The sequence below is a fragment of the Talpa occidentalis genome, unplaced genomic scaffold, assembly GCF_014898055.3.
Source record: "Talpa occidentalis isolate TD23 unplaced genomic scaffold, MPIMG_talOcc4v2.1 talOcc4.13, whole genome shotgun sequence".
Lineage (NCBI taxonomy): Eukaryota > Metazoa > Chordata > Mammalia > Eulipotyphla > Talpidae > Talpa > Talpa occidentalis.
The window spans coordinates 43,386,020-43,400,646 of record NW_023601322.1 but is presented as its reverse complement, the minus strand read 5'-3'; the positions used below and the strand labels follow the sequence as shown (position 1 = coordinate 43,400,646).

General features: G+C 36.8%; 1 protein-coding gene across 3 annotated transcripts in view; it reads left to right on the top strand.

The window, feature by feature from the left end:
* LPIN2 (lipin 2) overlaps positions 1–14,627 on the top strand; it is an 86,401-nt gene that overhangs the window by 58,760 nt on the left and 13,014 nt on the right. For all 3 annotated transcript variants that reach the window (XM_037508780.2, XM_037508779.2, XM_037508778.2), the window contains exons 5-13: positions 617–724; positions 1,387–1,510; positions 3,665–4,004; positions 6,278–6,377; positions 9,473–9,660; positions 11,908–12,001; positions 12,380–12,449; positions 13,228–13,317; positions 14,014–14,099. In XM_037508780.2, the coding sequence (XP_037364677.1) occupies positions 617–724; positions 1,387–1,510; positions 3,665–4,004; positions 6,278–6,377; positions 9,473–9,660; positions 11,908–12,001; positions 12,380–12,449; positions 13,228–13,317; positions 14,014–14,099 (1,200 nt within the window). The remainder of the gene's footprint in view (positions 1–616; positions 725–1,386; positions 1,511–3,664; positions 4,005–6,277; positions 6,378–9,472; positions 9,661–11,907; positions 12,002–12,379; positions 12,450–13,227; positions 13,318–14,013; positions 14,100–14,627) is intronic.

The window sequence follows — 14,627 nt, the reverse complement described above, 5'->3', positions numbered from 1 at the left end:
TTCCTTGCATCCCCACTTCATGCAGATTCTAAGTAAGAGAAAGTTCTGAGGCCATGATTTGGCCAGACAAGGAAGAAAGCAAGTTCTGGGTTTTAAGAGTTTTCAGAGTGTTATTGAGCTATAGCTCATCTCCAGCTGATGATCCTAATTTAAATTTTCTGTAATATACAGGAGAGTAGTGGAAAATACAAGAACTTCCTCATTTTGAATCCAACAACTTAGTAGCTGTTTTACTTTATATGTATCTTATTAAACTCTGAAATTTGATTACCTAATATCTGCATTGGGATAGTCTCAGATTTGCAATGGCTGTATAAATACATGTAAAACCTTTGTTGTCTTCTAACCTTTCAATCTAAGGAATATAAAGAAGAATTTTTTAATCCCATCTTTTCTGTCTTTCTAGTTAGCTTCTTTTAATAGCGATTGCAGTAGTATAGGTGGGTGGCATCAGTGAATCCCCCTTTTCTTCCCTGTTTTCCTTTTAAGAGGGGTAGTTATTAATCACTTGGCCTTCTTCATTTGTAGTCTTCAGATGTTGTAATAGTAGATTTGATTATGTTTTAAAGCTGACATAAATGTCATTGTTCTGCCTGTCTTTATTATCCTTTCACAGAGGATCTTCAAATGCCTCCTTAAAGGAAGAAGAATGTAAAGAGCCTTTGCTCTTCCATTCTGGGGATCACTATCCCTTATCTGATGGAGACTGGTCCCCTTTAGACAAGTGAGTATTTTAAATTTTTTTCAGTTTCTTAAAGAAGTAGAAATAGTTCTTCTGGTATTCAGTAGTAAGGATATTTCCCATTTCATTCATAAAGTAGAGGAACTGAATACTTCAGAAGTGAATATATGGATCTTTTTTCTCAGTGATTTCTTGTTTCTAAACTTGATAATAACATTTTTAAAATGGTAGCCGGTGTAGATTTATATAATCAAAATAGAATTAGATCCTCTATAATTTCTTAAACTCTTTTCATGTCAGCTATTTATTGTAGCTGGATAATATTGTGGGGGGGAAATGTATGGTTGCACTTGTTCTGTATTCAAATCCAGATTGATTTATTAATTATACTAATCTAACCCATCTTTCCGTGTACTACTACTCCTGTAAAACAACCTTTCTCTTTGATTACTTGTGAGAATCGAATGGAATAATGCATATAACGTGTTCTCAGAGAACCCACCAAGTCCTCAGTAAATACTTGATGGCGTTTTTTGTTATTTCTGATTAGGGTAGTAGAAGTAATTGGTGTTCCCTTCAGTATAGATTTTTTTATATGCAGGATAAAGTTGATTACTCAAACTTGTATTTCTTTTAATCTTTCAAGTGCAGCATGACTGAAGTTCCTGACTTTAACATCATACTTCTTTATCCTGTGTTTGCAGTGCCTATACCCCAACAGCATGTCCTAAGAGTGATTCAGAGCTGGAGGTAAAACCTACTGAGGGCCTGCTCAGATCTGAGTCACATATGGAATGGACATGGGGCGGGTTCCCAGAATCCACCAAGGTACTACAGTTTACTTGCTTTGTAATGTGGCCCCTTCCATTTTAGAGGGGGCAACTTTGGGTGAGCTTATGTGAAGATAAGTAATGGTGGTGCCCTCATGTGGTCATAGAAGAAAATCCAAATTTAACCTTTGCCATGAACTTTGCCCTATATATTTACAATAGAAGGAATCGAATGTTATTTTCAGTGTTTTTGCCTAGCAGATGCTGATGATTAACAATTTAATAAGGAAAATGTAAGAAGCACAAAGGAAACTTAAATTTCCACACTAAAAATTTTAAATAGGAAATTTGATTATGAAAGCTTTTTTGGGGGGGGGATTTATACTGAAAGAAGAAATAATTGGAAAAATAATTTTTATAAGAGAAAAATGTTTAGACCTATTTTTTTATTAAATACCCATTTTGCAAATCAGCTGACAAGGGGTAAGTATCTGAAATATACAAAGAACTCCTACAAGTCAAAAGAAAAATAAATCCAGTTAAGCAATGGGCAAAAGGCCTGAATAGACATTTTTCCGAAGAAGACATACAGATGTCCATAGGTACATGAAAAGGTGCTCATCACCACCACTAGGGAAATGCAAATCAAAATTGTAATGAGATATCACCTTACATTTATTAGAATAACTATTATCAAAAAATTGAGAAATAGCAAGGTTTGTTGAAGATGTGAAGAAAAGGGGGGACTGTTGTTTACTATTGGTTGGAATGTAAAGTGATGCAGACATTGTTGAAAACAAATACAAAGTTTCCTCAAAAAAATTAAAAATACGACTACCATATGATCCAGCAATTCCACTTCTGGATATTTATTTGAATAAAAAGCAAAAACACTATCTCAAAAAGAGATGTTACACCCATTTTCATTGCAGCATTGTTTAAATAGCTAGGACATAGAAATAACCTTAGTGTCCATTGATGGATGAATGGATAAAGAAAACTTGTATGTGTGTGTATATACCATACACAAACAATGGAATATTTTTCAGTCATAAAGGAGAATGAATTCTTTCCATTTGCAAGAGCATGGATAGACTTTGAGAGCGTTATGCTAATGAAATGAATCAGATAAAGATAAATATCACATGATCTCATTTATAAATGAAATCTTAAAAATAATCCCAAACTCATGGGTATAGAGAACAAATTTGTAATTGCCTGAGGCAGGATGGTGGGCAAAATGGGTGAAAAGGGTCAAAAGATATAAATTTCCAGTTACAAATGAATAACTCATAGGGATTTGTCATGCAGCGTGGTGACTAATAATACTGAATTTTATATTTGAAAGCAGCTAAGAGAGTGGCTCTTGAAACCTTTAATCACAAAAAAATGTAAACTTGTATCATGATAGCTAATAACTAGACTTTTTATGGTGATTTTCATAGTATTTGTAGTGACTCAGATATGTATGTTGCACATCTGAAATGGTGTTTTGTTATTTATACCCCACCTTTTTTTAGGATTGATTTATTTATGCATACAAGAACTAGAGTATAGGCCAGAGGTGCGGGGGGTGACAAGATTCACCAGAGACAGAGTCAGGGGCAAGACTGAAGAGGTCTGCTGCACCATGTGGGTCAGCTCCCTGGCCGGGGTTTGAACTCATGCTGCAGTGGCTGACAATAGCCATTTGATAGCACTGAGACTTTAACCCCTGTGTCACCAGGGAGGCCCTATACCCCAATTTCAAAACAAAAAAAAATTTTACAAAAGAAAGTTTTGAGGCTTTGGAAACCCAAATATATATATATTTGTGGTTTTTACATAAATATATACACATTTTGCTTCTCTGTGTGATTACACTGAGACTTTACTGCCTGCCTCTATGTTATCTTAACAGAACTTTAAGACAGTCCAAACAAGGTTAAATTTTCACATGACACTCAATTTTCTCGCTTGAAATGAATATTCTCCCTTTTTGTATCTAAAAATTGTCATATTTCTTCTTCTCCAGTGTTTAACTCTTCATAGTAGAATAGTTATAAATATAGCTCATAAATATAGCCAACAAAATGCAGTTGTTAGTTTTTCCCACAGAAAATATATAATGGATGTGCTGTTATAAAGTGAATACATTTAGTTTTATCCAGCTTAAAAAATAGATAACAGACACCTTTAAAAGTTTAACTTTTAAACAATTCAACTCTTTTAGATCAGCAAAAGGGAGAGATCTGACCATCCTAGAAGAGCTACGATTACACCATCAGAAAATACCCATTTTCGGGTAATTCCCACTGAGGATCGCCTCCTAAGTGAAGTTGAGAAGGATGCTTCCATGGAAGAAACAGTCTGTACCATAGTGAAACCCAAGCCCAGAGCCCTGTGTAAGCAGATGAGCAATCCAACTCCCACCACAGAGCCTCTCCACCCTCCCCTGGGGCCTCCTCAGATTTCATCTATGTTAGATGCAGACCACCTTCCTATGTCACTGGTGGAGTCACCATTGGAATCAAAACCAGCAGCTAAAGTAGACTCACCATCAAAGAAGAAAGGTAACAGTTTAATTTGGTATCTGGTACTATAAATTTAGACAGTAAATTATGTCAGAGTATCACATAATAATGTGATGGCTATCTTTATATTTGTCCTTCCTATTCAGAACTTAGTCATGCACTGTTGCACTAAATATTCTGCTAGGCTAGAACTCTTGACTTCCCTCCTTCCTCCTAACTATTGATGCTTATTTGAATCATTTATTTTAAAAATTGGTAAACACATTCAGATCAGTTAACGAGTAAAATTAACCACTTAATTGACTAGGTGTGTCAATAAAGTGTAGTGGAATCCTAAAAAATTAAATGTTAAAACGTAAAAAACTTCACTAAAGTTTTTACCTTCTGAAACACCTGGTTTGATGAGGCCAAATTAAATAGTTTTTCAGCAAAGATAATGAGATAAATGTTTACTAGTCGTTTACATTCTCTTCTTGTCTTATTTCTCTGTAATGTAGAGAGAGGATGGAGTCCAACTTTTGACTCAACAGCCTATCTCATTTTTGGAATACAAGTTTAATCAGAACATTCTTATCATTTAAAAATATTGTTATCTGCTGATCCCTGGTAAGATAAACTTGAACACACTCACTCTCTGAACACTGGCCCCTGTTTTTAGGGAGGTAAAATTTTATATAAAAATACCCATTGTCATATATGGCCAAATACCTGTATCACTTTTAAAAATAATAGCACTAAAGATGGGATGATCACAAACTGGCTTAATAAATATTCACTATAGAAATGTACCTTCAGGGTCACGTAGAAAAAAATTAAATGAATTTGACTATTATGGGTATTTGTGGCCAAATGTGACAATACAACTAGTGGAGGCTTACCTTGGCACCTGCCCTTTCATAGCCCAGCTTTTCTGAAAGCAAAAGTTAATAGTCATGCATTCTACTTTTAGAGATGTTAAGGGGGCAGTCCAGTTTTTCAGAGGGGATGTTTTTAATCCAGGAATTAATGATCCTGTTCTTATCATAGTGACCCCTAGAAAATAATAACCCCTATTCTTAGCACACCATGTAAGGACTAACTAGAAATAGCAACACTGAGGGGTTTCTGCCATTCTTTTGGCCTCATTTTCCCAACTCACTATCATTTTATTGCAAAAGTGTCACAAAGTTATTTTCATTCCTCCCCTCACCCCTTCTTCCTTCCTCCCTGTCTTCTCTTTCTCTCTGTGCTCTCCCTGCCCTCCTCTCTCATGCAGTCACACACTGCTGTACCTATTTTCCCCTCTATACCCATGATAAATGACCTTTGCAAAAGCCTGGCATATTGTCTTGAATGCTTCCTCACATTCTGGATGTATCTAAATGTTTCTTTCAAGGTGCCATCTTTCCTTAAACTTGGAAGTTAGAACTGGAACAGCACTGTACTATAGAAATGTAATGTGAGCTGCATTCGTAATTTGAAGTTTTCTTGTAATAAAGAAAAAGTAGAAATAAATAATTAAATTTAGTCATATTCTAAGTAAATGTAAAGTATAATTTTGACATGTATCATTATATGCCGTAATGAGATGTTACCTTTTTAATAGTGAGTCTTGGAAATCTCTTACATGTTTGACACATTTATATGCCTCTCATGAGACTAGTACAGTTCAGGTGCTCAGAAACCACACGTGGCTGTCGACTACTATATTGGGCAGTACAAATCTAGCTTAATTGGATTTAATTTACACATTTTTTATTTTTTTAAATGAAGATTATGTTATGGGGCATTCTTCATATTTAATCTCATAATGTACTACTAGTGATGCTAAATGTTTGTCACTTAGTAAAGTTATTCTCTTCAGGTTTATCCATTATAAAGAATTTTTGTCCTTTGGTAGTTAGAAGGTAATGCATCCTAATATTTTGGCAGCATGTGAATATCTTGTTTGCCAACTTCTTTTCCCTAGTAATTTTAGAATAATGACCTCTTTCTCCATGTTGGAGATTGCATCAGGTTTGTTCATTCTTGTTGGTTTCACCATCAGTGATTTAGGAGCTAAGATTATTCATATTATCAGATGAAAGAATGCATAATTAATCAGTATTTATTTATTGAGTGACTGTTGTAAGTTCAGTGTAACCCCAAGTTTCTCTTCCATTGTCATGGATGGTTGAGACCAAACATAGACAAAAAACATTCACTGACACCTTTAAAAAAATAAAACACAATTCAAGTCATAGTTGGTTTTACTTGCAAACCTTATATTGTGGAGTTGTAAATGAAGGATAACTAAATTCTTATCTCTGATGTGTCTTTTCTTATAAAAACAGGTGTCCATAAGAGAAGCCAGCACCAGGGACCTGATGATATTTACCTAGATGACTTAAAGGCTCTAGAACCTGAAGTTGCAGCTCTTTATTTCCCCAAAAGGTAGTACCTTCCTTGTACATTGAAGAATAAGCATAGTTCTGAAGTAGTCTAGCTGCTTCTAGAGCAGAATATTTAATCTGAGAAAAAGGAGCAAGATAATAGTGTTTTTGGCTAAATTGTGGGTGATTACTTCATAATTTGGAAAAATCAAGTTGTGGATGTGTTTGGACTATAGTGATTTGAAACTACTAATTTACCTATTTATGAAAAAATTATCAATGCAATGAGCAGTTACCCTAGTTAAACCCACAGAAGTGTATGCATATGGATATGACTTTAGTTAGTACTTTTTACAACTCAGCATGCTTGGGCAAACTCATTTGCATTTGTTTCATCTATTAAATGTTTTAATTTTTTTTTTTTTTTTTTGGAAAACATTTTCCAAAGAATGCCTTCAGATTCTGAACTCTTCCCAGGCTTTTCTGGAATTGCATCTAAGTCTGCTGAGGCACCATTTCAGCCAGACCTGTGCAGTCCACATTCCCCAGCACTGTCCCCACTGTCACTTTCCCCTTCTCTCATGATTTTCCCCTTTGAATAAATCTGAAACCTCAGAAATTATGTACTGAACTGTTTTCCAACTTAATTTCCATTCTTAGGGAAATGCCTGTATAATCCCCTTGATTGCAAAACACACCTGAAAGATATGAATTGAATATACTGAGCCATGACACACCTAATTAATCACCTTTAATTATCGAAAAACATCTCATTACATTTTTATTTAAAATAGAAAGATGAGATTGCTATGATGATATTTAAAATTTTATAGGTATTTTTGGAAAAGTCCTTAAAACTCCTTCCTAGCCCTCTGCCCTAATTTGTCTCAATTTACTTCACCTGAAGTGATTATTCAGTTTTTAAGGTAGGAAATCTAAAAAAACTGCTCCAATTTTTTTTAAAAAAGAAAGTTAAAATGTAAGCTTAAACTAGTTTAGGTTTTCTGGTCCTTAATTATTTATTTATATTGATACTCCTAAGATAGATTTCTTAGTTTCCCTTTTAAAACATTGGGGATAGTGTCAAATGTAGTGGGGACCTGTCTATACTCTGTTAGAATTTGTTTAGAATTATTGCCCATTCACCAAGTAAGCTGGTTACCTCAGGACCTCAGTACATTTCCATAAATACAGTTGACCCTTGAAATACACATAGGTTAAGGATGCTGCCCCCTTGCGTAATTGAAAATCAGTGTATAATTTTTGACTGCCCCCAAACTAAACTGCTAATAGCCAGCTTCCTTTTGACCCTAATCCTTAATACATACTTGAAAGTTATACTTATTATATACTTTTTTATTTCAATAAAATAGAGTAGAAAATATTGAGAAAAATCAAGAAGAAATGTATTTACAGTGTCATACTGATTTTGATACCTTGCATTAACTTCATCTGTTAATAAGAAAATTCCTGTATTAAGTGGTCCCATGCAGTTCAAACCCTTATTTTCCAGTGGCCAACCATACTTAGTGAAATATATAATGCTTATGAGCATTTATTTTATCATTTCCATTGTCATCTTAACTGAGAATCCATTGTTTATACTTAGAGCTGAGCTTTTGTTCACATCACCCTTGTGGATTTGGCAACATGTTGAGTCAAATGGCATCCTCCAAATATTTAGAAGTTACTTGATTAGAGTTACACTAACTGCCTTGATATAACTTGATCTATGCTTTATGATCCTTTCTCGTGAATTTGAAAATTGTTAGGAGAGTAGACCTTGTTTTCAACACAAGAAAAAAATGTATATATGGTAATGTATGCTAACTTGGGAAAAAAATGACCTCAGTGAATTACCACAATAGAATTTTATTTCTTGCTCATGTGGTAGTAATGTTCCAGTGCTAGTGTTTGGTGAGACCTTGTACACAGGAATTTAGGAGCACAAGCTCCTTCTATCTTGAGGTTCCGCCATTCCCTTTGGGTCTGGATAGGCAAAGGAGACAGGGTCACACTAGGGAGTTTTCAAGGGCCAGATTTGAGAAGGGTACTGCACGTTTCTTCTGTCCACATCAGTAACTCAGTACGTGGTCATATGGCCACACCTGACTGCAGTGGGGCCTAGTTATCTGACAAGGAGAAAAAGGAAATGGATGTTTATGGGCACATAACAGGGGTCGAACTTGCCCTTTAACCTTAACATATTAACGGGCTTTGCTTCTTTACTGTGGCTTTGGTTCAAATGCAAAATATAATAGTTTTGAAACTGTTGTTTGACCTGTATACTCTGCTGCCACCTACTGCTCAAATTTGAAGTGTTTTGTGTTGTTGTTTTTTTCTTTTACTTTTAAAGATCATTCATGTAACTTTCCTGGATCACTTGTTAAATATACTGACTTCTGAATAAAATAATTTGGAGATTCTGAAACAGTATATCTATGTGACATTAAGCATCCATTCATAGCGGGTAGAGCAGTTAGCAGTCATGACTAAGAGACTTACGGTGCAATATCCTTGTTTTCTCTTAAATTTATACTCAATTATAGTTTCCCTTAAGAAATCACCTTCTAAAATCTGTGGCTTATATGTGGTTATTCAAGATAAAGTTGTATAACCCATCTTTAGTTCTGACTCTTACTGATGTAAGAGCTGTTGACTTCCAGTTTTACCTCAGTACATCTATTTTTCTAGGGGGAGTCTAGCCTCCTAAGAATTTTCTCTTGTTTAATTTCTTTCTTTTTGTGAGATAACAGATAAATTTAAAAAAGCCTTTTTAAAAATAATATAGTCTCCGACTATGGGTGTATATAGGATGTATATAGTACCACAGCTTTTTCTAGGAAGTTGGAATCAAAGATTTTTCATATTCTTTTATCATGAACTATAAATAGATACCTACAACTTTCAGTCAGAAAGGGGGTCATTGAAATGTTTGCATTATTATAAATAATTCTAGTGATATTTGTGACATACTATTTAGTGTTGGTTTTTTTTTTGTCACTTAGGATTCTAAACACTGAAAAAAAGCAATGTCTGATTATGAGTCAATCTGACCCTTTTCAAAGGGATTATGTTATTTGGTCTGAGCCCTAAGAACCCTGGAATACAAGTTGTAATAAGGCCAATCCTTTTCTCCCTGTCTTCTGCCTGCAGTGATTCGGACCCTGGCTCGAGGCAGTGGCCAGAGTCTGACACGTTTTCTGGCTCCCAGTCCCCGCAGTCTGTGGGAAGTGCAGCTGCTGATAGTGGCACCGAGTGCCTCTCCGATTCTGCCATGGACTTGCCTGATGTCACCCTCTCCCTTTGTGGGGGCCTCAGTGAGAATGGAGAAATTTCTAAAGGTACACTAGGCAGTTGTGACCTGCCTTCACTTCAGGCCTTCCTGCCTTCACATCAGATCAGGCTGCCTGGTCATCACTTGTTTGATAATCTGCTAAATTCTTTAATGGTTATGTGACAAGTGATAGGTATCTCCCTTTGATCTCAGACCCTTAGTCCCTCATTTAGGGTGCCTCATTTGGGGTGACATTACATATAAATGATTTGGGTGTGGGAGTGTGCCTTGAAAGCTCTATTCCACATTAAGAGGTTAAGTTTTCAGATTGCCCTGTTTGCCAGCCCAAGTTCAACTCACACTTAGGTTAGTTTTTCATATCTGTGATGTTGAAATATTTTTGGACTGGAAAACACTGGTTCTTAGACATGAGAGTAGAGCCTGAAGTTGTAGAAAATATATTGTCCCTGAGTAAATGATTTTTCTGGCAAAGAAAGTAGAAAGGATTACTTTCTGTCTCAGACTTGGGAGTTGGTCCAGAAGAGTATAGTTGCTTGAGAGAAAGGAAGGAACTTTACCAGAATATAGCAGATGTCTCTCGTTTGGGTTGAGTACCTATGTGTGTCTGTCCCAAGATCTTTGGCATTTTCAGTTTTACCTTCCCTTGTCAACTAAACTCTTCTTAATATTTTCACATTTTAAGTGGTGGTTCTTGATTGATTTTTGTCTAAGAAAAGATTTTTGTTTCCTTGACTAGCATTTTTGTCTTCTCTCACCCACAGAGCAGCTAAAGGCCTACACATGGCAGACTGAGTACCCTGGGCCTCTGCACTGCTTCTCTGGATCTTTTTTTTTCTTTTTTTAAAGATTCACAGGGGTGCTCATTCTGCCTCTTTCTTTGTCTCTCAGTCCTTTGCTTATTATTTTGCAAAAATTGGTGTTATAGGTAATAATTCTTCTAGCACCAAAAATTTAATAGGTCATTCTTATAATCCTTGTAAGCCCTCACTTAAAAAATATGTGGAATATCTTGTCTGTCTTATCTATGACTCTTTTCCAAATGTAAAGTGTGTGGGCCTCCCCGGTGGTGCAGCGGGTTGAGCACAGCACTGTGAAGCCGTCCCGCAGCCTCTGCAGTGCTGATTTAATTCCCAGCCAGCCAGGGAGATTCCCACATGGCGCAGCACACCTCTCCTGTCTCGCCTGCTGCTCCCCTCAGCAGTGTATTTCGGTCTGTCTGCCTGTTCTGCTCCCTGCTCTGTCTCTGGTGAATCCTCTCACCCTCCACACCTCTGGCCAGAGGTACACCGAAATACACCGCTGAGGGGCGCAGCAGGCAAGACAGGAGAGGTCTGCTGCGCCATGTGGGCCGCTCAGTGGCCAGCTGGGGACCAAACTCATGCTGCAGAGGCTGCGGATTGCTTCATAGTGCGGTGCTTAACCCCTTGCGCCACCAGGGAGGCCCCTGGATTCCTTTTATATCTTTCTCTTGCCTAACTGTTCTAGATAAGACTTCTAATTCTATGTTGAGTAGTAGTGGTGACAGTGGACAGCCTTGTCTTGTACCAGATCTTCATGTAAAAGCTTTCCATTTTTCACCATTGAGAATGATGTTGGCTGTAGATTTGTTGTATCTGGCTTTTATTATGTTGTATTTGTCCCATTTTTCAAGGGTTTTCATCATAAATGGATGTTGAATCTTTTTTTTTTTTTTTTTTTTTTTTTTTTTGTGGGACCCTCGCCAGTGGCCGGGGATCGAAGCGGCACTGCAGAGGCTGCGGGCAGCCTCGCAGCCCAGCACTCAACCGCTGCGCCACCAGGGGAGGCCCTGGATGTTGAATCTTATCAAATGCTTTCTCAGTATTTTTTAAATAAAATCTTACAGTTTTTATGTCTCTTTGTTAATGAGGTGAATTACATTGATTTTCTGATGTTGAGCCACTCTTTTTCCCAGATAAATCCCACTTTGTCATGCTATGTAATTCCTTTAATGCACTGTTGGAGTCTGTATGCTAGGACTTTATGAGGCTCTTTGCATCTGTGTTAGAGAAATTGGTCTGTAATTTTATTTTTTGTGTTGTCTTTGTTTGGTTTTGATATTAGAGTAAAAGTAGCCTCATAAAATTGAGAGTATTCCTTTCTCAAATTTTTGTAAGAGTTTGAGGAGCGTTATTAAGTTTTGTTGTGTGTTTTTTTTTTTTCCTTCCATAAGAGTTTACTTATAGTATCTTCAATACAGAAAGTGTTTTGATAATTTCATATAGGAATTTATATAACGTCTAACCAAATGGATCATTATTATTTTACATTGCAGAAAAATTCATGGAACATCTCATTACTTACCATGAATTTGCAGAAAACCCTGGACTTATAGACAATCCTAACCTTGTAATACGGATATATAACCGGTAAATACCCTTGCTTTTATAATTGTTAAATACTCTTGCAGACTTTTTCCCAAGTACGCTTTTTAACTGTTATAAATTTCCTTCCTGTAAAGTATACTATTCCATCTAAGTCAGTGGACATAGCTTTAAAGTGAAAGTGAAGCCAGTTTTATTTAACTGAAGCAAATGAAATGTTATTCTATCTTTTAGATTGTAAAGCATCTCTTTTCAGAGAGGTTGGTTTGAGATAGAAATTATTCATGACAAAAAACTTACTGAAAAGATTAAGAAATTTTACATTTTTTCCCACTTCTGTTTTCTTCTTCTTTTCCCTACCTTTCTGCCCTTGCTGTCGCTTCTGTTCGTGTAATGGTTTTGCACAATTTTTGTCTCTCACAGTTACTATAACTGGGCCCTGGCTGCTCCTATGATCCTTAGCTTGCAAGTATTCCAGAAGAGTTTGCCTAAGGTGAGATGATCCACCATTTTGTCACCTTTTCAAAATTATATATTCAACATCTAGTAGTATTTAGAAAAATACGTACATGCTTCTAAACCGGGTACTAATCAAAGTTTTGGCTATCCTATAAAATTAATATGATTAAAGCTCCAAAGAATTTTGTGTGCCCACTCAAATGAGCTCATTCCCCAAATCTAGGAAATTAGCTGGTCTGCCACATCTTTTTCATTTTTACTATATATTTATATGATTTCTGATTTTGTATAAAAGTTGAGAGATTTCACTGATTGTTAGATATAGAATGAACAAAAAATAAAACCATTTTCCTCCTATTAGTATGAAAAGAAACAGTTTAAAAAGGTGATGTGACCACCTGAAGTGTGATTGGGTGAAATTGTGGCTAAGAAGCCTGTCGTGTACAACTAAAGTTTTATTTTGGATTTGTTCACCAAGAAGACATCATTGTCCTAGTTGGTCTTGGTAACTCGTGAGAATCACCTTTTCCAAGGTTAGAGAAATGAAAGTAATTCGCCTGACAGGCCCTAAGGATCAGCACCTATGTAGCCAGACCTCCTGGCCTCATACCACATAAGTTCCACAAGGCGCGCTGCTATGGCTACCACATATCTTTCAGAAATGTTAGAAACTCTGGAGGAGTTTGGGGATGCAGAACATTGCTCACATTTCATAATAAGGCACTGCTCTGCAGGCTAATGGTAGAAAATAGATGTTTTGTGACCAATAGCTTGCTCAAATAACCCACATTTTTTTGTTTGTTTGTTTCCAGGCCACTGTTGAGTCTTGGGTTAAAGATAAAATGCCAAAGAAATCCGGTCGCTGGTGGTTTTGGCGTAAGAGAGAAAGCATGACAAAACAGGTAACGGACCTAGAAGTGAGCCTTTCATTTATTTAAAAACCCTTTTTGCCTGGCATAAGATGAGTCATTTTGGGCTTTTTAATGTTCTGTCACCATTCTCAAATAGTTACTGTGCATGGATACTATTCTGGATTCTTTACATTACCTCTCAGCTTTATCACAGTCCAATGATATAGATGTTTGGAATCCCATTTATAAGTAAGGAAATGGGCATAATAAAGAGGCAAAGTATTGGCTTGACCAGGGTACATAACTGGTTTGGGATGGAGCTAGGGTTTGACCTTGAGTAGGAATCCAAAACTGTGCTCTTTTCTACATTGTTGCATTATCTTCTGTGGAAGTAAGAACTTGCTACCCTCCTCCAGAGGGGAGGCATCAGTCACTTCTATTCTGCATCCCACTGTCCCTGCCACGGACCTAACAACTATGGGCCCGTAGTCTATTTTGTGAGTTGAGATGGTGCTCTTTTTAAATTTTTACTTCTGGCTTCATAATAGCTGCCCTTTTTGCATAGTAGTGTAAGATTTCTCTCTTGTTTCTGTCCTTGGCTCAAACCAGAGAATGTCTTTTTCTTGAACATATTTAAGTTATAGATTCAGGGAGCAGTTTTGCTTGTTCTCAGAGAGCAGTGCTGAATTTTTGCTTGTTGGTAGAGGGGACAAATCACACATTACCTTTATTATCTTGCTGTTTCAGCTACCAGAGGCCAAGGAAGAGGGGAAATCTGAGATGCCACCGACCAGTGACCTGCCATCAAGCACAAAGGAGCCAGCCAGTGGCAGGTGGGAGCACCCTGTCCTTCCTGCAGGCTTGTAGCACATAAGCTATCCCTATTTTGACCAATACATTTAATTTTATTTTGACAGTTTTGTTTAATAAGAAATATCTTTCCATATGGACATACATGACAGTAGCAGCTGCCACTCAGTTAGCAGGTGATAACTTCTGCTTTTCAAAAAAAAAAAAATATATCACCCACTTAGAGTAAATACACACATTAATGCTTCCTACATACCTTGGTCCCATCCTGGAATCATAACTTGGATGCCTGTGAAACGTAGGCCTTTGGGAAAGGGAGCTCAAGCCTTCAAGTGTACTGTCCCCATTACTCCCTGGCTCCCCTTCAAGCTCAAAACAGATAAGAAAGAGCATCTTAAAGGATAGTGTGGGTCTCTCATATTTCCTGGCAGCAGTAACACCCATTTGGACATTTGGATTGGCTTGCTTGAGAATGGATGCTACCATACACCCCATTCTTGTTTCTGCCATCCATCCATCACCCAATTTTTTTTTTCCCATTCCTAAACTTT